The sequence below is a fragment of the Arachis stenosperma genome, chromosome 7 (genome assembly GCF_014773155.1).
Source record: "Arachis stenosperma cultivar V10309 chromosome 7, arast.V10309.gnm1.PFL2, whole genome shotgun sequence".
NCBI lineage: Eukaryota > Viridiplantae > Streptophyta > Magnoliopsida > Fabales > Fabaceae > Arachis > Arachis stenosperma.
The window spans coordinates 77738265-77764189 of NC_080383.1; the positions used below are offsets into that span (position 1 = coordinate 77738265).

Sequence of the window (25925 nt, forward strand, 5' to 3'; positions counted from 1 at the left end):
TTACCGGGTTAAACGGTTCGACCACTGACCCATCGGTTGAACCACTAACCCAGTGACCCAATAACTTTATCAGGTCGATTGCCGGTTCGGTTTTGATAACTATACTTTCAGTTGAGCTATTAGATATCCTATCATACAAATATTTTAAACTAATATAAAATAATAAACACTAACCACACCTGTAAGAAAATCAGAATTTCTAAATAAACACTAGTTCACATCTTAATTATAAAATAACAAACAACCATAGGAAGCAATAAAGAAACATAATTATGAAAATATTTTTTGAACATCACATAAATATATTTAAGAGAGACATTCTAGCCAAAAAACTTTAAGAACCAGACACATCTGCTAAACTATGAGTCCTTAATTAACCAAGTTGTAAGGCAGAGTCTTCAAGTCTTAGAAAAATCTTTCTATTTGTCTTTTTTGCCATTAGTCTTGTAGCTATAAAGAATATATCACTCCCCACTTCTAGCCCAAACAATTGTTTGAGAGTAGTTAAACAAGTTGATATACTTGTTACATTATTTCTATGAGCTATTTCGTTGGCCTTTTCTTCTTCAAACACATTAATTATACGTTCTAGTTGAGTTGAAAGTTGAGAGGTTCCCAATCTTTTATCGCCCTTCCCAACCTTTCTTCTTTTTTATCTCATTGCACTAGAAGATGTTGATTCATCATTTAACTCATTTTTTAAACTTTCTTCCTCATCATCATTATCTTTCTCATTATCTCTATCGTTATAACTATCATTTTTATCTTGAGAGGGTGCCCATGCACCTATACCAGCAGCTACAATATCTTCAAAAAGGAACTCCATTTCATCAAGATGTTTTGGACCTTTCTCTCTAAATTTTGCCACATCAGGATTTTTCTATGAGACTATAAAATAGCAATTAAAAATCTCTCTCAATAGAATTGATATTTCTGAAATAGTTTAAAAGAATGTAACATACCTGAATATTAGCCTTCCACCAATCATCACTTGTTTGTATGGTCTTCTTAATAGGATCCCAACCAAGATCGGTCTCCTTTCCTTTTAGTTTAGCCCATAGTCTCCACTCTCTTTTTATAGCTTCCCACTTATTTTTAAATTGTTTATACTCATAACTCAAATCAGTCTGTTTCAAGAACTTTGTTTTCAAATTTTTCCAACCAGCTTTGTTAAAATGTGTTCCAGGTCTATTTCTAGCTACCATATCTTCTTTACATATTTTCATGAATATAATAGTATTTCGTTCATTCCAATTAGTTTTAAATTTTCTTCCGAACTTGCCACTTTCATGAACTTGTTGTGGAAGAACATAAAAAAAATAAAAAAATATTTTGTACATAAAGAGATACATAAAAAAATAGAGAAATATTGTAAAACAAGAAAATGACTCTATTGAGAAAAAAATAGCAAATTGTATAAAAACAAAACCACATGTGAAAAATATAGAATTGAAATTAAGATTTTATACCACACACAATGTTAAATATAAATTTAATAATAAAAATAGAGTGGTAGAATGATAAAAAAAATAACTGGAAGGGACATATATAGCAGGTGGCTCAGATGGAACATTGTGTGAAATGGTGGTAGAGGCCAAGTACTTTCAACAGATGAAGTATTGCATGAAAATGGTGAAAGGTCAGTACTTCTAGCAAATGAACTATTGCGTGAAAATGGTGGTGGAGGGCCAATATTTTCAGCAGAAACAGAAAATATTTTTTCATAGAGCCAAGAATGAAAGTAGCACAATATTGGAATCTTTTGTGAATGGGAGTGATAAAATAACTTCTGAGAAGGAAGAAGTCATATTTTTCTACTTCTTCAAAAGCTCTCAATTAACTTCTCGGAAAGTTAAAAGCATTTCTAAAAAATGGTACCAAACACGCGTAATATAACTTTTCATAATCTAAAAGTAAAAAAAAAAAAAAGAGTAGCTTTTGCTCCTTCCCAAACGGGCTCTTAGAAGACTTGAAGATCTAGAAGATTAGTTTTTTATTCTTTCTAGAAGCATAAGAGATTTGGTCATTTCAGATTTGTTGAGTTTTCATTTTGAATTTAAAATGGAAGTTTGTAGCTTATCTTCTTTTTTTTTTTCCGAAAGATATGATTAGGGTAGTTATCTTATCTTCCTCTCCAACGGATAAGATTAATTTAAGTTTTGAATTTGAATTCTAGAAATTAGGATATAAATAAGTGAGCATAGCTCACAGAGAAGGGCATCAAGTCCTCAGACTACTTCTCTTCTTCTTATTTTTCTTACTTCTTCATGGGTAACTAATTCTCTATCAAAGTGTTAAGAGCTCTGTTTCTGTTTTCTATGGATAATTAATCTATGTTTATTTTATTTTAAGGTCTTGCATTGATCTATTTCATGATTGAGTTATTCATTCTTCATTCGGATTAATGGATTGAAAGGTAAGCTAATTCTTCTTGGGTTCTTTTATTATAATTGGAAAATTGGATATTTGAATTAAAGCTTGAAAACTCTTTCACATGGCTATTTGAATTTGGCTAGGAATAGTTGTTCAATTAGTGTGTGACACATACATGATTTTCAATCACTCTAATTTTGAATAAATAACATAATTCAGATTAGAACAACTTTCAAAAATTATGTTTTATTTTAAGATTTAACTAGACAAGACTAGCTTGAATACGTGACATATAATTCGACCTAAATACTACTTTTAAATCTTATTTGAATTTAAAATCAGTTTCTGTACTTAATATGTTAATTAATTAATTGACACCTAATTAATACTTGAGAAACTGAGGAGCCAATGAATTGAAAATCAGTTACTAAATGTTTTGTCAAGAAAGATCTTTGCAAACTTCAAAATGAATAAACAAGATTGTTTTCCTAAGAGCGTAAGCATCTCTAAAGCCCTTGACTCTTGTCATCAGTATCTTCTCTCGATTCATCATTCAAGCTCCCTATCCGTGGCATCCAAGCATTTAGCATTCAAGAGTCTCAAGGCTCCCAGTAAGATACTCTCTTACCCTTTTCGATCATCAATCAGGTTTTATTAATCTAATTAGGTATTTAATCTATCCTTTGATTGTTCAATCCTTTAATTCTTGTGGGAACAAGATCCACTCACTGTGATATTACTTATGCAATTTGGTGTACTTGCTTGTATCCATGATCTTCAATTTTTGCTCATTAATATCTGCCAATCAAGAAAGAAGAGTGAATGAAGCCAAGTAATAGCAATGGTATCCCTATCCATATTATTGGTAGGCATATGGTATGAATGACAACGGTTGATAGACATACCCACATCAACTCATCAGTGAATCCCATGAATCGAGTTTAAATGAATTTAAATATATCGATGTTGTGGTTCACAGGACTGAGAGCAATTTGTTGTGATAGTGGAAAGAAAAAATTAGTTGAGTTGAGAGCCAACATGTTCAAACATGTTAGAAATATCATACTTTAGATACTAAAAATGGGTACCGCGAAGGTTGTGGATAGAAACCACCTCTGAGATTTATTTTCATGAGTAAGTATTTGGGCAACCAGATTTATCACCTAACATGGAATCACACGTTACGAAACTTATCTTCTATAAATGCATCTTCCACCATAAACTAAATATACACAATGATAGGAAATAAAAAAACACATATATATCATACATAATCATAAACCTCAACTCTAAGACATAAGGTCCAAAGGCTTGCCGATCCCCCCTTAAATGGTCGTTGCTAACAAGAATATCACTGAAAAAGGCTTGACAAAAAAGTATAAAACCGTTAACCCTAAACGAGACAAACATCAGTACAGAAATACAAAAGCAAAGGGGTCGATCTCTTACCTTTCATTGAGGCCTATGGCAAAGATGTACATCGCAACAGCGAACTCCAAGCTTCTGAAATTCATCCCTTCTGGTGGTCGGAAGATGAGGTCCAAGCACTAGTCAACCAAAAATATTTTGAAAAAGTCAACTCACAAAAAAATCTATGTAGAAAGTCAATTGTTGCATTGCAAGTTTTGAATGAGTTACAAAGGTCACTTGAGGCATCTTTTAACTACATGACTAGGATCATGGGTGTGGTACATGAATGGCAACCCATGTTCAATATGTCTGATGTTGGTGCCAACTTGAGAGAAGGTCTCATGCTCATCAAATGTAAGCTTGTGCTTGCCAGGAAAAAGAAGAAATAGGATAAGAACTCGTCAAAAAACTTTCACACCTTCGTAATCCACAATAAAACATTCACACAGAAGGTTATTGGAATACCTTTAAGGCTGAGGATGTTGAACCCTCTACAAAAGGCTTTTTCTACCTCTGCCTTTAACGTGACAAAGTGGTTGTTGGAATACCTTTAAGGTCGGGGATGTTGAACCCTCTACGGAAAGCATTTTCTAGCTCTACCTTTAACGTGACAAAGTGGTTTTTACCTTTCTCTTCGACAACATTATGTCTCGGTTGCATTTACGTGTTCTCGACCCCTTGGGACCCTTCTTTTCTCTTTTTGGCTTTGAGGTCTCACCCTTGGCCACAGTTACATTAGTTGGCATTGGTTTAGTTGCCAAGGCTGTTGTTTCAGTAGATGTGGTAACTACTTTGATAAGATCCTGAATCGTCCTCCCATGATCTGCCATCATCTTAGCCATCATCCTTATCTGCTCACACTAGCTTTTCAAGATTGCCTTAGTGGTCTCGTTATCCTTGAGAATATATTGTGTCGAAAAATAAAAAAAGGTTAACATTCTCTTTTAAAAAAAGAACACACACACTTTTCCTATATTTTTTAGTGTTACATAAACACTTTCAGACTTACCTCCTGAATCTTACTTAGCACGCTGAGCACGTGGTCCTCCATGATGTTACGTTCACCCCTATCAATCTCTTTTGCAACCTCGCTGCAATCGAATAAGACAAAACAAAATGAAACTGTTACTTTCATTTGAACCATCTCAAATGAAGCAAGATAAGTGGAATGTGAAAATAATCAGGTATTATACTCGGCTATAGAGGCATTGACATTAGCAGCTTCAACAGTTTTTGCCTTCAACTTTTCCATCACATTTTCTACACCTTGTGGGTGGTGGTCCATTGGCATTGCATCGTGAGTTTTCAGTATTGCTCTAGGGTGGAAATATGAGATGCAATGACTCTCATGCTTTGATGAAACGATACGAGGTAGACTTTTCTATTTATAAGGGCCGTTTTAACAGGAGGCCCACCATTAAACCCATATGACATCCATGTATAGATTTACTTTGTCTACAAAGTGATTATCATATTCAATACTCAGCTGAGGTAATTTAAATTATTAATAAATAAATTATTTTATTAGTTTTAATAACAACAAACAAAAATCATCAACAGATATAAAGCCAACACCTTTCGCATTGTGTTCGGTTACAGCTCACTCATTGCTGTCCTGAGTGACAACACCTTACCCATTTTTAGACTCTGATGTGGAACAGCCAAACCATTTGGCCCCAAATCTGGACTGCGTGGCTTCTGTTCTTCATTATTCGAATCTTCCTAGATCTGACCTAGCCAAGCCTTCGCATCACTGTTGTAACAGAAATCTTTGTATTCGTTGTCATTAAACCCATACACTTGACGCTTCCCGTTATCCTAGTTAGTGTAGATACCTGGCCGACGGCCCCTCTTCACAGCATAGAAACATTTTCTCCCATTTTTCATGGGTGCAACTCTTTATCACTCTGACTTTTCAAATGTCTTCCATGCAGAGGCTTTATACAGGAATAAAATACAATTGTAATAAAATAATATTTAAAATTTAATTTTCCATCTATAATTTGCATTGTCATTGAATATTTTTTTACTATATTTAATTATTATTTCTCAAAAACAACTCCCAACAAAATATTAGGTAAAAATTCCTAAACCTTTTAGGTAATTGATTCTTTATTTGCTCTCTTATTAGTTTAATTTTTCTAGTGCTTTCAGCATTTGGTTCTTCTCACGTAATATCATTAGAAACTGATTCTTCTTCTTCACCTTCACCCATAAGATCAAAATTTTTATGGAATTCTTTAAACTGTTTATCACTTGTGTCATTTCGTCGAATAAAATTGTGTAAAGCCATACAAGCGCCAATGATTCTAACTTGTGTTTCCAAGGAAAACGATGGCATGGCACATAAGATTTTTCATCTTGCTTTGTAATATCCAAATAAGCGTTCAATTGTACATCTAAGACTAGAATGATAGTAGTTGAACACTTCATTTCTTTCTCTTGCTCTTGGATCCAATCTAAAGTGCAGAAGATGGTATCTGTGACCTTTATAAGGACCTACGAAACCCATAAGACACGGATAGTCAGGATCTACCAAGTAGTATTTGTCTAGCAAAATTTAGTGCACCACAAAATCAATTAATAAAAATAAAGAGTTTAATCTAATATACATAATAGTAGTCTCAAATGTGCGAACCTTCAGGAGGAAGAGGAAAATGAAGACTTGATTTACGCACGGCTTGATTGAAAATTTTAGTATCATGTGCAGATCCCTCCCAACCTGCCCATACAAATGTGAAATATATATTAAAATCACATATTGCTATCACATTTGTAGTTGTGATCCCCTTTCTACCAATGTATGAAATTTTCTTATCGGTAGAAACAACAATAGGTATATGAGTTCCATCTATTGCACCAATGCAATTTTTAAAATATGGATAATATCTTTTATCATTTCTAATTTTTACTGGAGTATTTATGAATTTTGGATCAGTCGATTGAATAATATGTTGAGCAAGCTTGCAAACAATATCCAATACATAATGAAATTATCTAGAAATGGTTTCTCCTAAATGTTTGAATCTCTCTTCTGCATTACGTATTGAACCTGGTTGTCCAATGATATATTAAAATATACCTACTTGTTCATAAATTCCAATACCTTTTATTGTCCTCAGATTGTAAGTATTTTGTAAAGCATCCAGCGATGAAGGAATACATGCTTTTTCATCCTAAATTGTTGGTAGCAACGAATAGGATGTCCATTTAAAAGTTAATTTACCTAACTATTTCCTGTCAACCTTGAAGTTCTTCGTCGATTTTTGAAAACATACATTAGAAAATAATCAACACAAGTCGCGATTGTTATTAAAGTCACCGTCTTCTTCTTACGTTTGGCTGTGACTTTTTGTTTGTTTTCAAATTCTTCATCTGACATAATTGTACTTGATATCAAACTTTCAGTTGATAAACTTTCAGTTGAGCTATTAGATATCCTGTCATACAAATATTTTAAATTAATATCAAATAATAAACACTAACCACACCTGTAAGAAAAGCACAATTTTTAAATAAACACTAGTTCACATCTTAAATATAAAATAACAAACAACCATAGGAAGCAATAAAAAAACATAATTATGAAAATATTTTTTGAACATCACATAAACATATTTAAGAGAGACAATCTAGCCAAAAAATTTTAAGAACCAGATACATCTGCTAAACTATGAGTCTTTAACCAATCAAGTTGTAAGGCAGAGTCTTCAAGCCTCAGAAAAATCTTTCTATTTGTCCTTTTTGCAATTAGTCTTGTAGCTATAAAGAATATATCACTCCCCACTTCTAGCTTATATAATTATTTGAAAGTAGTTAAACAAGTTGATATACTTGTTACATTATTTCTATGAGCTATTTCGTTGGCCTTTTCTTCTTCAAACACATTAATTATACGTTCTAGTTGAGTTGAAAGTTGAGAGGCTCCTAATCTTTTTTTGCCCCTCCCAACCTTTCTTCTCTTTTGTCTCATTTCACTAGAAGGTGTTGATTCATCATTTAACTCATTCTTTAAACTTTCTTCCTCATCATCATTATCTTCCTCGTGATCTCTATCATTATAACTATCATTTATATCTTGAAAGGGTGCCCATACACCTATACCAGTAGCTACAACATCTTCAAAAAGAAACTCCATTTCATCAAGAAGTTGTGGACCTTTCTTTCTAAATTTTGCCACATCAAGATTTTTCTATAAGATGATAAAATACTAATTAAAAATCTCTCTCAGTAGAATTGATATTCTGAAAAATGTAACATACCTGAATCTTAGCCTTCCACCAATCATCACTTGCTTGTATGGTCTTCTTAGTAGGATCCCAACCAATACCGATCTCCTTTCCTTTTAGTTTAGCCCATAGTCCCCACTGTTTTTTTTACAGCTTTCCACTCATTTTAAAATTGTTTATACTCATAACTTAAACCACTCTGTTTCAAGAACTTTGTTTTCAAAATTTCCCAACCAACTTTGTTAAAATGTGTTCCAGGTCTATTTCCAGCTACCATATCTTCTTTACATATTTTCATGAATATAATAGTATTTCGTTCATTCCAATCAACTTTAAATTTTCTTCCGGACTTGCCGCTTTTATGAACTTGTTGAGGAAGAAGATAAAAAAATCAAACAAATATTTCGTACATTAAGAGATACGTAAAAGAATAGAGAGATATTGCAAAACAAAAAATGATTCTATTGAAAAAATAGCAAATTATATAAAAACAAAATCACATGTGAAAAAAATAGAATTGAAATTGAGATTTCATACCACACACAATGTTAAATATAAATTTAATAATAAAAAAATACCTGGAAGGGACATATGTAGCAAGTGGCTCAGATGGAATATTGTGTGAAATGGTGGTAGAAGCCCAGTCCTTTCAACAGATAAAATATTGCATGAAAATCGTAGAAGGTCAGTACTTCTAGCAGATGGACTATTACGTGAAAATAGCGGTGGAGGACCAATATTTCCAGCAGAAACAGGAAATATTTTTTCACAGAGCCAAGAATGAAAGTAGCACAATATTGATATCCTTTGTGAATGGGAGTGATAAAATAACTTCTGAGAAGGAAAGTCATATTTTTCGATTTCTTCAAAAGCTCTCAATTAACTTCTCGGGAAGTTAAAAGCGTTTCTAAAAAATGGTGCCAAACACGCGTAATATAACTTTTCATAATCCAAAAGTAAATAAAAATAAAGTAGCTTTTGCTCCTTCCCGAACGGGCTCTTAGAAGACTTAAAGATCTAGAAGATTAGTTTTTTATTCTTTCTATAAGCATAAGAGATTTGGTCATTTTAAATTTGATTGAGTTTTCATTTTGAATTTAAAATGGAAGTCTATAGCTTATCTTTTTTTCCAAAAGATAAGATTAGGGTAGTTATCTTATCTTCCTCTCCGACGGATAAGATTAATTTAAGTTTTGAATTTGAATTCTAGAATTTAGGCTATAAATAAGTGAGCATAGCTCATAGAGAAGGGCATCAAGTCCTCAGACTACTTCTCTTTTTCTTATTTTTCTTACTTTTTCATGGATAACTAATTCTCTATCAAAGGGTTAGGAGCTCTGTTTATGTTTTCTATGGATAATTAATTTATGTTCATTTTATTTTAAGGTCTTACATTAATCTATTTCATGATTGAGTTATTCATTCTTCATTCGAATTAATGGATCGAAAGGTAAACTAATTGTAACACCCTACCATACAGAGTCTTATGCTTAAGTCATAATTCAGAGATGGCAAGGTATTACGACCTCTAAAATAAAAATTTAGTACGTATAGTAGTATGAATGATTGATTATAACTAGGAGCCTTTGTAGAAAAAGGGGGTGAACAAAAACCGCAACTTAAAAGCGCATCACTCCGATCGATAACGTAACGAACAAGGATAAACCAACACGAGATTATATATATACAAAGGAGTGTCAAAAACAGGAATATCAGGACTCAAGATCCGGCTGCGAAGATAACCGGTCCGAGCATAACAATATATACATATGATAAAATAAGGAAAACCCCAAAGGAAACCCAAAGGGACACAAATACATAAAACCTATTCTCCAAAATCTCCCATAAGAGGAGTCATCACAGTTTGTATTATTTAATGGAAATAAAAGTATCTAAACAAAACATATAAACCAAAACATAGCCCCGAGAACAAAGGATCTTCGCAAATCTAGAAGTCTCCAGCATGCCTCAGCGGGAAACCTCACGTCCTGCATCTGAAAACCACAAAATCCGCATGGGTGAGAACCAGAGGTCCCCAGCATGGTAACAGCTTCCACATATATAATACATAATAATAGAGGAAAGCCAAAGGCAATCCTAGAACTTCCTCCATATAATATCAAAGCTTATAAACAAGCTAAACCATATAAGGGCATCAGACTAAAGATTCTTCAGTCTAACTAATACTTTCCTTTCCAATTCCTTCTCACCTCCCAACCACCAGCAGGAGTATAATGTAACAAACACAGTTATATCAGACAAGGAATATACCAATAGGAGCAGTTAAGACATTTAGACAATTAGCAAGTAATATGCAGTCAAATAGGCACTCTCAAACAATTCACATAGTATGCATATGATGAATGCCTGTCCCTAGTGGCTGATGATATCATCTTGTCGGTTATAGAGCCAACCCGACAAGTCCTGGTCGCTAACCATTGGACTGTCCCTCTGTCGCGCATCCCCAACTCGAGTTATACTCGTTATAAACTTGATCATAAACATGATCCATATCCATCACCCTCACTGGTGAATATTTCGGGGGCGAGCTCATCCGGGTCTTTCACAGTGCCCGGCCATACTTACGACATAGGGTCACCAGAGTATCAAATCTCAACCTGGAGCACATGGTGGCTAGCCACTGCTACTACCCAGGGAAACTCGTATCTCAGATAGTGGAAGTGCAAAATCACAATTATCAATAATTCAGCATAACATGCATGAATCCTCATCCATGGATCAACATCCATATCAGCCATCCGGCTCACGGTTCAGTCCAGAACCAGCCAATATTCATAGCATACACAGCTATTCCGGCTCACGATTAAATCCATAACCAGCCAATATTCATAGCATACACAGCTATTCCGGCTCACGGTTAAATCCATAACCAGCCATTTCATTAACAATTACAGCCTTTCGGCCCATGGCATAACAAGCACTTCCACCACCATCCTCCGCATCTCACATAATCATCTTGATCCTCATTGATCATTCATTTTTTTCCTTGCTTCACTCGCAAGTTACCTCATTCACTAGCCCCTTTCTAATAGCTAGGCATGTCATAATGATTTAAGACATAAATGGTGAGATCGGAGGCTTAGAAGTATGAGATTTGGCTTTTAAAACTCAAAAATCAACTTTGGAATGAAAACAGGGCCACGCGTACGCGCACTCCACGCGCACGCGTGGATGGCCTCAAAAACTCATCGACGCGTAAGTGTCATGCACGCTAACGCGTGGATTCCAAACTTGCCCATCGACGCGCACGCGTCAACCACGCGTACGCGCGGGTGTTCTCGTGCCCTAGGCACAACACCGGCACAGTTCTGGCATAACTCTCTGGAAAATGGCTGGGCATTGGGTGCAGCACAATCGGCGCACCCGCGCACATCACGCGCACGCGTGGATGGCACTTCTTGGAAGATCGGCGCGTGCGCGCTAGGTGCGCCCACGCGCAAGGGGTTATTCTGCTAAAAATTTTCTAAGTTAAAAGCTGCAGAATTCACAGATTTTTACCCCAATCTTCCAACGGACATAACTTCCTCATTTTAAATCGTTTTTCAACCGTTCTTCGAACGGCATGGACATCCCGGATCCAATTTCATTTTTAAACAGATTTGATACAAAACGGAGATTCGTAGTCCAAATTATGTCCCGTCAAAGTATGCCCAAAACCCACATTTTCATACAAAACCACAATATGCCATTTTCAAAACAACCATTTTCAACTCTTTTCAAAATCAATCAAAACATGCCAATTTCATCCCTTTTCTTTGAAATCAATCAAATGTATCAAATTCAACATCAAGCCTCCTCAACTCACACATTGACACATTACCACAATTTACCAAAATCACTATCTCATCATTTTATCCCACTTCACCCAAGTGGCTCAAACTCAAACACATTGACATATCATATACTATTCCTCATGCCAATTCTCAACAATACCAATTCTGGTAAATCATTATTGTACACAATCAACATCATACTCACCATCAACATGGTTCAATCCACAATTCAACCATAACCAATCATCAAGCATATATCACAACATGCATATTTCTCATACATCATACCATTAAGGCATCAATACTCATCATCACATATATGACCACATCATATATCTCAATCATTTAACAACATCAACCATTCAATGCCTATCTTAGGGCCTCTAGCCTAAGTATTTCCTACCACATTACATATTAGATACGGGAAACCGAAACCATACCTTAGCCGATTTTCCCAAACTCCACCGGAGCACTTCTAAACCACTTATCCTCAAGCTCACAAGGCCTCAACACCTCCAAGAGCAGATTTTTCACCACCAAACCTTTTTCAAGCTTTTCAAAGTCACCAATCAAGCTCCAATATTCACATGTACACAACCTAAGCCACAATCATCATACCCATACACAACATCTCAATACCCAAACATCATAAAACCACAAATCACACTAGGGTTGAGAATCTTACCACACCCAAGGTCCAAGGAGACAAGATTAACCTTCTCCTTCAAGAGAGTTTGGTCCTATAACATCAAAGAACCCAAAATCTCAACATTTCACCCATGAAACTCGAAAATAAGGGCTGAGATTTCGAACAGCAACACGTGGCTTACCTCAAGATTGATTGTATGGGTTTTGTAGAGCTCTCCGCGGTGAACGCGTGGCCGCAAACGGGACGGCAATCGGAGCTCTAGATCAAAAGTTATGGTGATTTGAAGATCAACCAAGGGAGAGAACTTGAGAGAGTGTTCTTCCTCCCTTTCTTTCTAATTTCAGCTTGTGTGTGTAACAAATGAGGAGAGAGAGTGCTGAAAACTAGGGTTTTGGTTAAGTTATGTTGGGCCAAGGGCCCACTTTGGGTCCAATTGGCCCGGTTTGACCCGTTCGGTCCAATCTTGGTCCGAATTCTATAAAATTGGTACCAAAATTCTCGTCTCAGTCTTCTCTATCACATTTAGCCATAAAAATCACATTTTAGGCTTTCTAGAATAAATTCTCATTTATGGGTTAATTAGCCGTTAATTAACCGGGTTTTACACTAATTCTTCTTGGGTTCTTTTATTATAATTGAAAAATTGGATATTTGAATTAAAACTTGAAAACTCTTTTAGTATAGTTTTGTTGTTTGGGATGTATATATAAATCCCACCAAACAAACATCTAAATCTTTAAAAGCAACAAATCATAAATACATAATCATAATCTGTAAACTATCAATCCTATATTTAAGGCTGGAAGTAAGTAAAGTTAACTCATGAGTCTGTTCAAGCTTGACTCATTAATAACTCGATAAGCTGAATTCGTGAGCTAGTGAGCTAAACTTGAACCTAAAATTGAGCTCATAAATTAAATGAGTTGAACTTGAGCTTGGATAAGCTCAGTTCATTAACTCGTAAGTTAGTTCGATTATATATATATTTTGATGGTACCGGAGCCAAAGGCCCCAAAACAAAAAAAAAAACTAAATAGTAGAAATTCTAGGAAACTTTATACCCCTTATACCCCATCTCTCTATAGGGGTGAAAAAGCGGGCCAGTCTGTCCCGTCCCGCCAAAATCTACCACGAAATGGGACGGGCCAGCCCGCCCCACCAAAGTGATATGGGCTAAACTTACTATTCTGCCACGCCAAAGGGTGGACTGGCAGGTTGGCAAGCCATCCTTCCTTCTTTTTTTTTTTAAACTCAAACCCAAAATTATGACAAAAAAATCCCTCCAAATCACAAACCATGAAGCCGATTCGCAGCATATTCAAAGTTTCTCATTTCATTAATTAAATAAATTAATAATCAGAATTCAGATCAAATAGATTAGAAAATGAGAAAAAAGAAGCAAGTTAACAACAGATCTAGCAACAAGTCAGCAACATATCATAATAGATCAACAAAATAAAAAAATAAAACAAATAATAAACTTTCAAAATCAAAATCACACTCAAACTTTGAAATATATTTATGACCTAAAAATTAAGAATTGAAATAGATAAGAAAATAGTAGGGGGCTAGAGAAGGTGCGGTAGGCTCGCCGCTGTTGAGGCTTCACACCGCCATTGCTACTAGAGAACCTCTCGTTGAAGAGAAGAGACAAGCGTAGACCTGAGAGAGGAGAGATGAGCGCCTTCGCAGATGTGGGGGAGATAGCGCCAGGAATGAAAAGGAGATTCCTTTGCCAGTGACATCGGTGCTCTGAGATGCTACTGGTGTGAGGGACGCTGAGCTAGTGAAAGGGAGAACTTTGAGCCAGGGACGCCAATGCTCTAAGTCGCTATCGTCGCTGGTGCTCTACACTGCTGCCACTATGTGAGAGAGAGATGGAATGCGATAGAGTGAGAGACAAGAGTGAAGAGGGAAGGATGGTTACTGTCGGTGTTCTGATCTAGAGGCCAAAGGCTCTGTGCACCACTTGTCTGCTTCGAGAGAGGGAATTCGAGAGTGAGGATGCTGCGAGAGAGATTGTGAAACTGAAAACCCAATCCCGAATTTTTGAATTTATATCATGCTAAAAAATTACTAAAATAACCTAAAAAAAGAGTTATATGCCTGCCGGGCTCGCCCGCCTTGCTCTGCTAAAGCCTGTGATTTGACGGTGCGGGCTTGGCAGATTTTTAAAGATTGACGGGTCCAAAATCTTGCCCCGACCCGCCTTTTTTGGCAGTTTGACCTGGTGGGGTTCGACCCATTTTGCCACATATATATGTATATATTAAATTATTAATACACATATCTTATATGCATTTAATCTATATTTTTTATGTAGAATATAAATAAAGAATTTATAATTGATAAATAGACAATATATAAAACTAATATTTTTTAATATATAGAAGTTATAATTTATTGATATAGAATTATAGATTATGTTCTTGTCATTTGAATCAGCTCATGAATTCGAGTCAGCTTGTGAGCTTTTGGTGAGTTGAACTTGAGCTTAAGAAATAGGCTTGATTGTTAGTGAGTCGAGCCATGAGGCAAGCTTAATTTTTGTGAGACGAACTTGAACTTGGTCTAGTTTGACTCAACTCGACTCACTTCCAGCCCTACCTAAACCCTAGAGCTCAAAAACCCTACATATTCAACAAAAAAATAAATGCTATCACTTTAAACCCTACATAATAACTCTTAAACCATGAACTAAACAACCAAAATCCTAAACTCTCAATCATAAAATCAAAACCCTAAACCTAAATAACTATTCATTAAATCTTTTACCATAAACTTAAAAAATTACCCCCTGATAACTAAAGCTGACATCCTAAATAATAAAATAGAATATTAGGTAATCATACAACCTAAATCCAGATTTATACTATCCTAAACTATATAATTATAAAAATTTAATCATCTACATAAGTTTGTTTCATAAATTCAACAACCCTACTGCCCATAACAAATTAAATTTACCACATGATAACAAACATTTCATATGCATTCTCCAATATAAAATAAAAATTATTATAAATAATCGGGTCAACTTCACCAACATAATCGGGAGACGTAAATATCATTGCTTATTCCATTCGCTATATATGTATAGCACACTAAAAATAATAAATGGGTGTCACGCACATTAGTTGGAATGAACCTTATCTGTATGGTGGATATCTACCATAATAGATCTAAGTGAATATAAGCCTTTTCTTTTTTTACTCTAGACCCTTTTACATACTTTTTGAAAATTTTATTTCTCAACCCATTCTATCATTTTTTTTACATTGTATGTAGTCCAAAATAACTACATGTCCAAAAATTGTGTATCCTAAATCATGGGCTAAATACAACAAAAATATCATATCAATATTAAAAAAATATTTAATATCAGTACTTTTTCAAACATCTTAATAGGATGATTATATTTCCTCCACGGTTAATTATTAGACAAAAACTATGTATTGTGGGTCCGACTTCTGTAACTATTGAGTGTCATTGACCAAGGTTCAGGTGACCTTTTCATTGCAGGATACACGTGTATAACTTGTTAGCTTTGATACGCATGTTCAACAAGTGAGGAAGGTATCTTCCTTCAGCACCATAGAAATTCCCTAGTAATAGTACAGCTGCCTTGGTTTGCACTGAAGCATGCTAAGAATCTACCATTATAGTCTCTAAGTATGCCATCACAGGTTGTTTTATCGTCTTTACAAATTGAACCATCTGAATTTTGTTTAACAAATAGATGCTTAGGAGGAATCCAACGAACCTATTGTACCATAAAATTATTGTCACTCCTTCTTGGCCATGGCCATGTAGTAATCTTTTGTCAAATGCATAGCAAAGTCATGAATCTTGTCTTCATCAATAGCTTTGTCTCTCTCAAATATATATTTGTTGAGTCGAAACCATAAGTAATTCAAAATACTTGCAAATAGTGGGGGCTAAGAAATGCCTTTAATGAGAAACTAAGAAGATAAATTCACCAATAATCAAGGGATGAGGGAAATTATGAAAATATTATCTGAGCTCAAACTATTGTAAATGCTCTTCCATATCTTATAAGCAATCTTACAATAGCAAAGAATGTAAAATAAATACTCAAAAAGAACCGCATACAGTGCACATATCACTAGACGCCATTTGTCTTCGACAAACAGAGCTATTGATCCAAGATAAACAAAGAAAATATCTTAGGGAAGAGTAGAACACAGACCCATCTATCCTAATCCGCCACAAATCTCTATGGTAAGCTTCCTTGCTAGATAAAAAGCATTCTAAGCTTGATCTTTTCTCCCTTCAAAGATTTTTGCACTTTAGGCCCTCCGTAAACCCCAACAAATAGCTGCGAACAAGCGCATCTTCTAATCCCTATCAATCCCATTTCTGGCCAGTGTTTAGATTTCTAGCCACCAATCTACAAATGATTCTGGTTCATTATGATCGGAAAGGAAGACTAATGGTAAAGTACTCCAAATTTCTCCAGCCAGACTACATATCTGGAGGAAATAGTTGGTGGTTTCATCTTCAGAGCCACATCTTGAACACAAAGAAGGAGTTGAGGGAAACCGGTGGTGGATGTTGACCAACATAGGTAATTTGTCGTGTAAGGCTCGCTAGAGAAAGAGTTTGACTTTTGTTGGAATTTTTAAGCTCCATACCCTTTTTCAAATTAGTGTGTTTTGCATCACTTGGGAATATTGTTCTATTGGAGGATGATAGAAGGTGTATGCTATTCTGTACCAAAAAATGACATCATATTATTTGCTCTTGTTCTAGGTCCAAATTAGCTTATCTACTCCATCTTTGTTCATTCAGGGGGACACTCAGGATACAGGCTACCATGCCTGGGGGGAAGGAAGTTTCAATTAACTCCTAGTTCTGGATACGATTTTCTTTCAGTAACTCTTTAACTCGATTGAAACATATAAATATGTTGCTATCTGGATTGAGGTAGAATAGGTTTGGGGGTGAGAGCCAAGAATCTCGCCAAATTCGGACACTGTCACCCATCTTTTTCCACTACTTTTCTCCCTTCTAATAAAATTTACCAACCACAGGATGATTGAAAATCCTTTTTGCTGAGATAGGAGAGTTATATCGAAAGTATTTTCTCGTAAGAAGATGTGAGAGTAGTGAATTCGATTTAATTGTTAGCCTCCAAAATTGTTTGTCCAGTAGCATCAGATTCTAGGCTTTCAAATCGTTGAAACCAAGTCCATCCTCCTTCTTAAGCCTCGTCATATTATCCCAGTTGATCCATGTCATCATTCATTCTTTACCTCATTGTCCCACCAGAACTGCATTAGGATTCTGTGAATATCATCCACTAATGAGTCTGATAGCTTAAAACATGATAAAGTATACACCGGTATCGCCTCATCCACCGCTTTAATTAACACATATCTCCCAGTAGTTGAGAAGAGGTTCTGTTTCCAAGCTTATACCTTCTTCTAAACTTTATCCTTAATAGTCCTAAAATTAGTCTTTTTCAATTTATGCACAACAAATTGTAGGTCTAAATATTTGTCCTGAGCCCTAGTATCAATAATGTTGAGACTTTCTGCTAGTTGGTGTCTGAAAAAAGGGGGTTATTTTGGTTGAAGAAAACTAAAGATTTATTAAGATTTACCTTTTGACTACTGAAACTCTCATAATCATTGAATAAACCCAAAGTATTGGAGCACACTTCTTCAATAGCCTTATAGAAAAGAATGGAGTCATCCGCAAAAAAATAAGTAATTAACAGTCGAACACTTTCTGTGAATTTGAATTCCTTGAATAGTCATGTTTTGCTTTGTTTTGTGTAACAAAAAAGAAGGAGGTTTTTTTCGCACAAAATAGAAAAAAAAAGTTATGTAGCCATTATAGTTATATTTTCAACCATTTTTCTATTATTATTGAGAGAAAATATTTTTAAGGTTATACTAAAATACTTTAAATTTGATGCCAATCTTATTTTAAATGTAAAACAAGGCAAAATATTTATCATTTGATATGAATAATTAAAGTAAGTAGTTAAATAAATCAATGTCTAAAAAATAATATTAATTCTCTCTAGAGAAAAAGCAGCTTTTTATTTAAATAAATACAAAAAATATTTGAATTCGTTAAATACGTATTGTAAGAAAGATTGATGAAAATACGCAGTGTCATTCTCATGAAACCCCTGCAAAATAGATTTGGGCTCCAACTCACAAGACCGACTACAAAACGAGAGTCAGGCCTGGCATAGCCATTTCTTTGATAGTAGCCACGAAATGGAAGCCATTTCTACCCTAGTCCACATGAAATAAAAAAGTTGCGATGACAGGCTATGTCAATGACGATGCATGCGAATTAGGCATGTTTGGTCTGGCACCCACAAAATGGAGGGTTCTAATTTAGGTGTACTACAATTAGGCAAAAAAGACGTTTTATCAAGCAATCAAGCATTAAAAGAGATAGGTTATTGATGTTTTAGAGATCGTCTCATTGGACATCAACAATGGCGAAGAAAAGTGTTTCTCTTCTCAAGTTAGAAAAGTGGATTTGGGGTAGGTGATTCTTGTTTGTAGGGCTTAGCCTACGAAAAAAAATATTGTTGAGGTGTATAAATTTTAATTTTGTAATAGGGATAAGTACTTTTTTCGTCCCCAAGGTCTGGGGTCAAAATCAATTTCGTCCCAAAGGTTTTTTTTATTAAAATCATCCTAAATCTTTACAAACACATTAAAATCGTCCTCCCCCCAATTACAAAATTTTTTGGACACAATTGCCCCTGAGGTTGTTACCGGTAGTTTACCTACATAATGATATAGAAAAATAAGTTTTATTGTAAATAAAAAACGTCACCCCCAAAAGAGAAGCATAACACGTCTGCTAGGGCTAGGGTTCGAGCGCAGCAATGGCGTCGGAGAGCTCAAGGTCGTCTCGGAGCAGGGGGTCTGCGCAGAAGAGGGAGATTCTTTGTGGGCATGGAGAGAGACCAGTGTTGCGAGTTTTTGGAACCAAAGAAAACCCAGGTCGCCGATTCTGGGGCTGCGTCTATTATGAGGTGAGTTTATGAACAGTTATTCTCAGCTGATCCCAAAGTTTTGTTTCTGGGTACTGAGTATGGTGGGCTGATGTAGGTTAATGATGAATGTCAATTTTTCCATTGGGCAGATCCAGAAGTTGGAAGTGAAGATCCGCATGTTGCAAGGTTGAAGAGGAAAGTTGTAGCCCTGAAGGCAGACATAAAGACATCTGAGTGGAAGTTGAAGGTTGCTTGTGTGTTCGGCATGATTGGCTGGGTTGGTTGTGTATATTGCTGGCTGCAAGTTTTGTCGAATCACAACCAGGGTTTACCATGTTTGGTGCCTCTGAAACTGGGTTGATAAAAGTTTGGTAGAAAATAGGGCAATTGTAGTTAGTTTATACTTAGGCATTGAAGTCTACTTTATGTAATTTAAAATTTGCTGCTGTGGCTGGATAGTAATTTGGTATTGAAACTGGTTATTGAAGTTGAGTATATGTGTATGTAAGTGATTGTGTGTGTCTGTAATTTCTGAAGAATTTGGCAATGAAAGTGGAAGTGGTTGAGATGAAATTTGACTGAATATATGTCTATTCTACTAATGCATAACATGTAGCATAGAGTAGTTGCATTACATCAGAATGAAAGCAGAACATTAGATAAATCAAAACATAACCATGTGACTTCATTCATTAACAAACCAAGGATAATAGTCTTAAAGCATTCATGAAACCAGATCACAGTTGGACTTACATCAAAACAGCAGTAATTCTATTCACTTCTACACAACATAATGCATACATAGTCTATAATAAGTTCCAATCAAAATGAAAGCTAACAACCATAGCAGTATCATGAAACTAGATCTACATTAACTAGCTGACAACTTAAATAGTTAGTAAACATTGTTAAAGCTTTTCCCATTCCCTTGGAGGAAGTTTTGCCATCAACCTTAACTTCCTTGGTGAAACATGCAGTGCAATGTTGTGAGTGAAGGAGACCTTGGTCATAATTGGTTGGCTTGAGTTGGATGCACCCTTGTCCTTAGTTGCTGGTGGTGGTTGGGTTGAGTTTTTGATGGGCTTCTTATTGGGCCTTTGCTGGGGAGTAGCTGCTAGTGTTGTCTTAGGCCTAGTTGCATGTGTTATGGGCTTGGGGATGGGCTGGGAATGGAATGACTTGGACCTGGTTATGGGAGTTGAGCTGGTAGCTGGTTGGGTCTGTGATGATGAATTTCCTTGACCTCTGGACCTCTTCCTCCCTCTGGTAGCAGATTGCATAGCAGGTTTCGAATCGGAGCTCTTCCTTCCTCTAGTAGCTATCTTGGCAGCAGTTTGTTTAGTAGGTTGGGCCTGCAATATATCAATAAGGAGACACATAAACAGTAACATACATATGGAAAACAATGCAATAAACCCTAACAAAACATCAAAAGAACTGAACTTACAGGGAGGGGTGGATTGCTGCACTTTCCTCTCTTGTGACCTGATGCACCACACTTTGAACACCTCTGTATCTGCCCCCTCCTAGACAAGTGTGTATGGCATGTAGCCTCTGATTCATCAGGTCCTCTTTTCCTCTTCTTCACTGGTTTGTGACTAGGCTTCTGATAAGATGGTGGCATGACATCGTCGAAGTTAGTGTGCTCCCACATATCTGGGCCATTGAGAGGGTTGATTGAGGGTTCATAACACTTGACATATGCATCTCTCTTGTAGCAGTCATCCACATATGACTCCAATTCAAGACCCTTGAAGTTAATGCAGCTGATTGCATGTGTGCAAGGAATTCCACTTAGCTGCCATTTCCTACATGAACACTCACGAAGTGATAAATCAACAGCATATTTGCTCAACCCATTGACTACCTCATAAGTTTGTGCAGCAGACCAATAAGGCTTCCACTCACCTGCTGCCCTTCCTCTTCTCTCTATCTTCTTCCTAATTCGAGGTAAAATTGTTTCATTGAACCTTTGAATTCGTTTTCTATTAACAGCCCATCTACTCATTAGGTACACCCTAATTTCTTCTAGCATAGTAATTATTGGCTTCTCCCTAGAATCTACTATTGCCCCATTAAAGCTTTCACACATATTGTTTACAAGAGTATCACATTTGGAATGGAAGCTAAACCTGGACCTGCTCCAGAATCTTGGAGGAATTGAGTTTAGATGCCTGTGAGCCTCGACATTAACCCCTCAGATCACTGCCATTTCTCTCTCCCAGTCCTTCCAGTGTGTAGCTTTTGCACATCTCCATATCAATTGCTTCAATTGCAGTCTAGGGAACTTCTTTCTGAAGTTGCTGTAGAGATGTCGAACGCAGAACTTGTGATCTACACCTGGAATCACCTTATCAAAAGCTGGCAATAACCCCTAGCAAAACCAGGTAAGCATGCATAATATTAAGTTCATATTAAGTTAAATGAGGAAGCTAATATTAAGTTCATTTTTACCTTCTGCTGATCCGACATGAAGGTTGCCCTGCCAATTGTCTCAGACACGAAATCATTAATTAGTAGCTTCAGGAACCAGGTCCAGCTATCCTTCGTCTCTGACTCCACGATGGCATAGGCGATAGGGAGCATTTGATCATTCGGGTCTCACCCTATAACAGTCAATAGCTTCCCCCATTGAGGTATTTTCAAAAAGCAGCCATCTAATCCAATGAACTTCCTACATTGCAGAAAGCTTTTTTTGCAAGCATCTAGGCATACATAAAGTCTTTGAAATATGCAATAGTTGTTCAAAGATGAGTGTTGCTGCTCATGCTCGAAGTCAGGGGACCTCTGTACCTTCAGAGTCACTGAGGATCCTGGATTAGAACGGAGCAACTCATAGCAGTAATCACCAATCCTCTTGTACTGCTTCCTATACTCTCTCTGTATGTCACCCAACGCCGCTTGCCTTGACCTAGCTGCCATTGAGGTTGTAACTGTCAGGTTCCACTTCCTTTGTGCCTTGTTCACCAATTTCTTGATCTTAACCCTCGGATTATGTTCCACCTTCTTTCTAAAGGCCCTACTCAGCTACGAAATATGCATTATTCCAACCCTATGAGACTGGCCACAAGTATGCTTAAGGTTCATGGACCGAAGTTGCCAAGTTGCTTCATTTTTCATCTTAGTAGCATATAACCAAAAATTACAACCAGGATGACAAACAGCCCTCACTCTAAACAAATCAAGCTTTGCATACCTCAGTCCTCTTCTCGTTTGTACTGCATACGACGTCACAGTGTCCTTAAACTCCTCTCTTGAAGCAAAAACTGTTCCCACCTCCCACTTGTAACTATTCATGTCTTTACAATCCTTATAAATTGGATAACTCCTTGGCTCATTCTTATCTTCCCCTTCTCCTTCCTCATCATCTGAACCAACACCAACGTCATACTCTAAGTCCACCTCATCGCTATTGAAGCCTTCCTCATCACTAAAATCGCCATTCATAACCCCTTTGCCTTTATCAACCCTCTTACTACTCTTGGCAGTTGCATCTTCCTCAAACCCACTCTCATCATCGTATTCCTCGTCACTATCTGCAAAATGATCTGCACTATCACCCTCAAGATCGAATGGAATAAACTCCTCATCATCGCTGTCATCATCGCTATTTGACTCAGCCCGTTCATTTTCAGCGGCCACATCTGTATCTATGTGATCTCCTTCATTGCCTTGTTGCACATCATCATTTTTCCTCTCTTGAACTTTTTCACCCTCATAAACTACCAACTCATTACCCGGATTCTATTGTGTTTGGTTTCCAACATCAATAAACCCAGCTTCAGAAAATTCTTCTGCATCCTCAACTACATGCACCACAAAAACCTCAACATGACCCCTCAAGTTCGCTATTTTACACATGTTAAGTGTATCTCTATCAGTAGCAAATAATTTCAGGGCCTTCTCTAACCATTGACTAGCTGGATCCTTATACCACAGAGCTGCAATGTTCTCTCTAGTTTATCTGAACTGCCCTAGCTCTGCATATGCCTCAAATATAGACCAGCAATCACTATCAACATCTTCAATGACTGTCTTTTCTCCCCCTAGATACTGTAACGTCCCTTCTTCATAACCAAATCGCCCCCCATGGTAGACAGTCAGAGTAAAGCTTCCCATTACTTAAAGACACAACAAAAACCAATTCAAACACTCGCAATGCTAACTCGAAACAACACCGTAAAAAATGCGGCATACGTACCTCAATGTCGACGATAATGCCGGACTGACCAGCTTCCTCACCGTAGCTACTGACCTCCAAATGCAGTTCAAATACTCCTCCGACGAAAATACACCACACCTAGGGCATCATTGAACATGAAACATCACCCTCGACTATGTGTAACAAATGAGAATGTAAATGATCTTCGCGGGAATGAAAAACGAAGGGTTATAGACCATTAGGGGCAATTGTGTCCAAAAAATTTTGTAATTGGGGGGAAGGACGATTTTAATGTGTTTGTAAAGGTTTAGGATGATTTTAATAAAAAAAATCTTTGGGACGAAATTGATTTCGACCCCAGACCTTGGGGACGAAAAAAGTACTTATCCCTTTGTAATACTATGACATTTAGTTTTAATGAAATTCAAAAGCGTAATATCCCATTTTAATTCCCTCAACTGTCATACTTAGTTATTTACTACTAGCTAACTATGAGATGAACAATAAAAATATTTTATTATTTAAATTATTTATTCTATCATTTTAATGTTATGTGAGCTTTTATTATGATATTTATTTATAATTAATATTTATCAATAACATTACAAACATATTATGTTATACATATGTTCTAACTACTATATCAACAACCTCAATCAAACTCCACCTATCTTTATCATAATAGTCAACAACCATCATTTTCCTACCCACATAATGCAAGAATTCTCCATCAAGCCCAAACTTGCCATGGTAGTATATCTTTACACTAAAATAACTCATTCCAAAATTAACCTGTAAAATATATCAAAACAAACATTAAACAATGAAAAAAAAATCCACAATAAACCACATGCATCAACACAAACCAGCTCACACAATATTAAGGTAAGAAAGGAAAAAAATCTTTCACTACAACATCTAAAATTCTAGACACTAACAAGACACCAACACACATCAAATAAAGACACACACAGAAACAAAACTTCAACACCAAACTAACTGGACGAAGCAAGTTACGAAGACTACTACCTTCTATTGTTGCCATTCTCGACTTGTAACTCTTGATTCCACCTCAAAATCGCACTCTATCGACCAAAAAGCGTCGGGCTACAAGTTTTTCTTTTGATTGATGAGTAATGATGAATGATCGTTAGAATTAAATTTTGTATGTGAGAGAGAAGAAGAAGCATTTCATATTTAAAGTGTTAGTGACTTAGTGTGAAATGACTTAGTATGTATTTCACATGCAGAAATGAGCAAATGTGGCTTTAATTAAAAAATTAGGAGTAAATACCCTATTCGGCCCTTGACCTTTTCTTCGTGAGGCATAGCGCACCTTAATCATTCTTAAACCTCAATCAGGCCTCAACCCATTAAGGAAAATGGACAAATCGACCCTTGCTACCAAATGCAAATAGTTACCCACTGACATGTCAGGTAACAATGCCAAGTGTCACATCCAAAAGGTTGTAGGGACTAAAAAATCCCTTTCTTCTTTCCTTCCTTCCTTCCTTTGTCAATGGCGAATTCCATTGTCATCCCTTACACAACCACTAAACCTTATTCCCCATTCACATTAAGTATTCATCATCCAAAATCCTTCCAACCCCTTGCACAACCACTGCTTTACATTGCTCTCTTACTCTTCCCTTCACAAATCCTTGACTTTGTGAGCCAAACCATATCATCAACCAATTGAATGAAACTAAAGAAAAATAGAGAAATTTGTGAAAGATTAAATCAATTAGGATGATGACGCACCTGACCTCAATAGTGTTAGGATTCTGTTGGCAGCGGAGAATAAAGAGAAAGTGGTGGCGGGCAAGAGAGTGCAGACGGTAGAATGCGAAAAGTTTTAGGTGGAGACAGAGCTCTGTAGGTGATAGAGAGCAGAGAGCTATCGGTGATAGAGGAAGGAAAAAATGGTGGCAAATGCGGCAGAGAGCGATGACATCAGACAATAGTGAAGCACCTCACAAAATAAGAGAAAAAAGAGGAAAAATTGTAGCTTGAGATTGTTTCTGTGTGTGTTGAAAAAAAGTATATTCAAGAAGAAGAAGAGATAGAGAGAAGGTTGTGTACGGAGTTAAAAGGGTTTTAAATGGTAGATCCTTGAGGTGAATGGAGAATGAAGTTTAGTGGTTGTGTAAGAGATGGCAGTGGAATCCGTCATTGATGAAGGAAGGAAGAAGGAAGAAGAATAAGAGATAAAGAGGGTTTTTAGTCTCTCTAACTTTTTGGAACTGACATTTGGTACTGTTATCTGACACATCAGCGGAGAATCGTTTGTCATTCGGTAATAGGGGTCGATTTGTCT

General features: G+C 36.3%; 1 protein-coding gene across 1 annotated transcript; it reads right to left on the reverse strand.

Moving 5' to 3' along the window:
* Window positions 1-652: 652 nt before the first annotated feature.
* LOC130939968 (L10-interacting MYB domain-containing protein-like) lies at window positions 653-1205 on the reverse strand. Its single transcript, XM_057868028.1, has 2 exons — window positions 963-1205; window positions 653-880 (listed from the first exon to the last, which is right to left on the reverse strand). Exons 1-2 carry the CDS (start codon window positions 1203-1205, stop codon window positions 653-655), a joined length of 471 nt encoding a protein of 156 aa, XP_057724011.1.
* Between the last annotated feature and the right edge of the window lie 24720 nt (window positions 1206-25925).

Excerpts from the sequence above, each read along its gene's own strand:
- LOC130939968 (XM_057868028.1), bottom strand. The coding sequence starts at position 1,205 with ATGGTAGCTAGAAATAGACCTGGAACACATTTTAACAAAGCTGGTTGG. Across the intron at positions 881-962 it reads GGTGGAAGGCTAATATTCAG|AAAAATCCTGATGTGGCAAA; the intron begins GTATGTTACATT and ends ATAGTCTCATAG.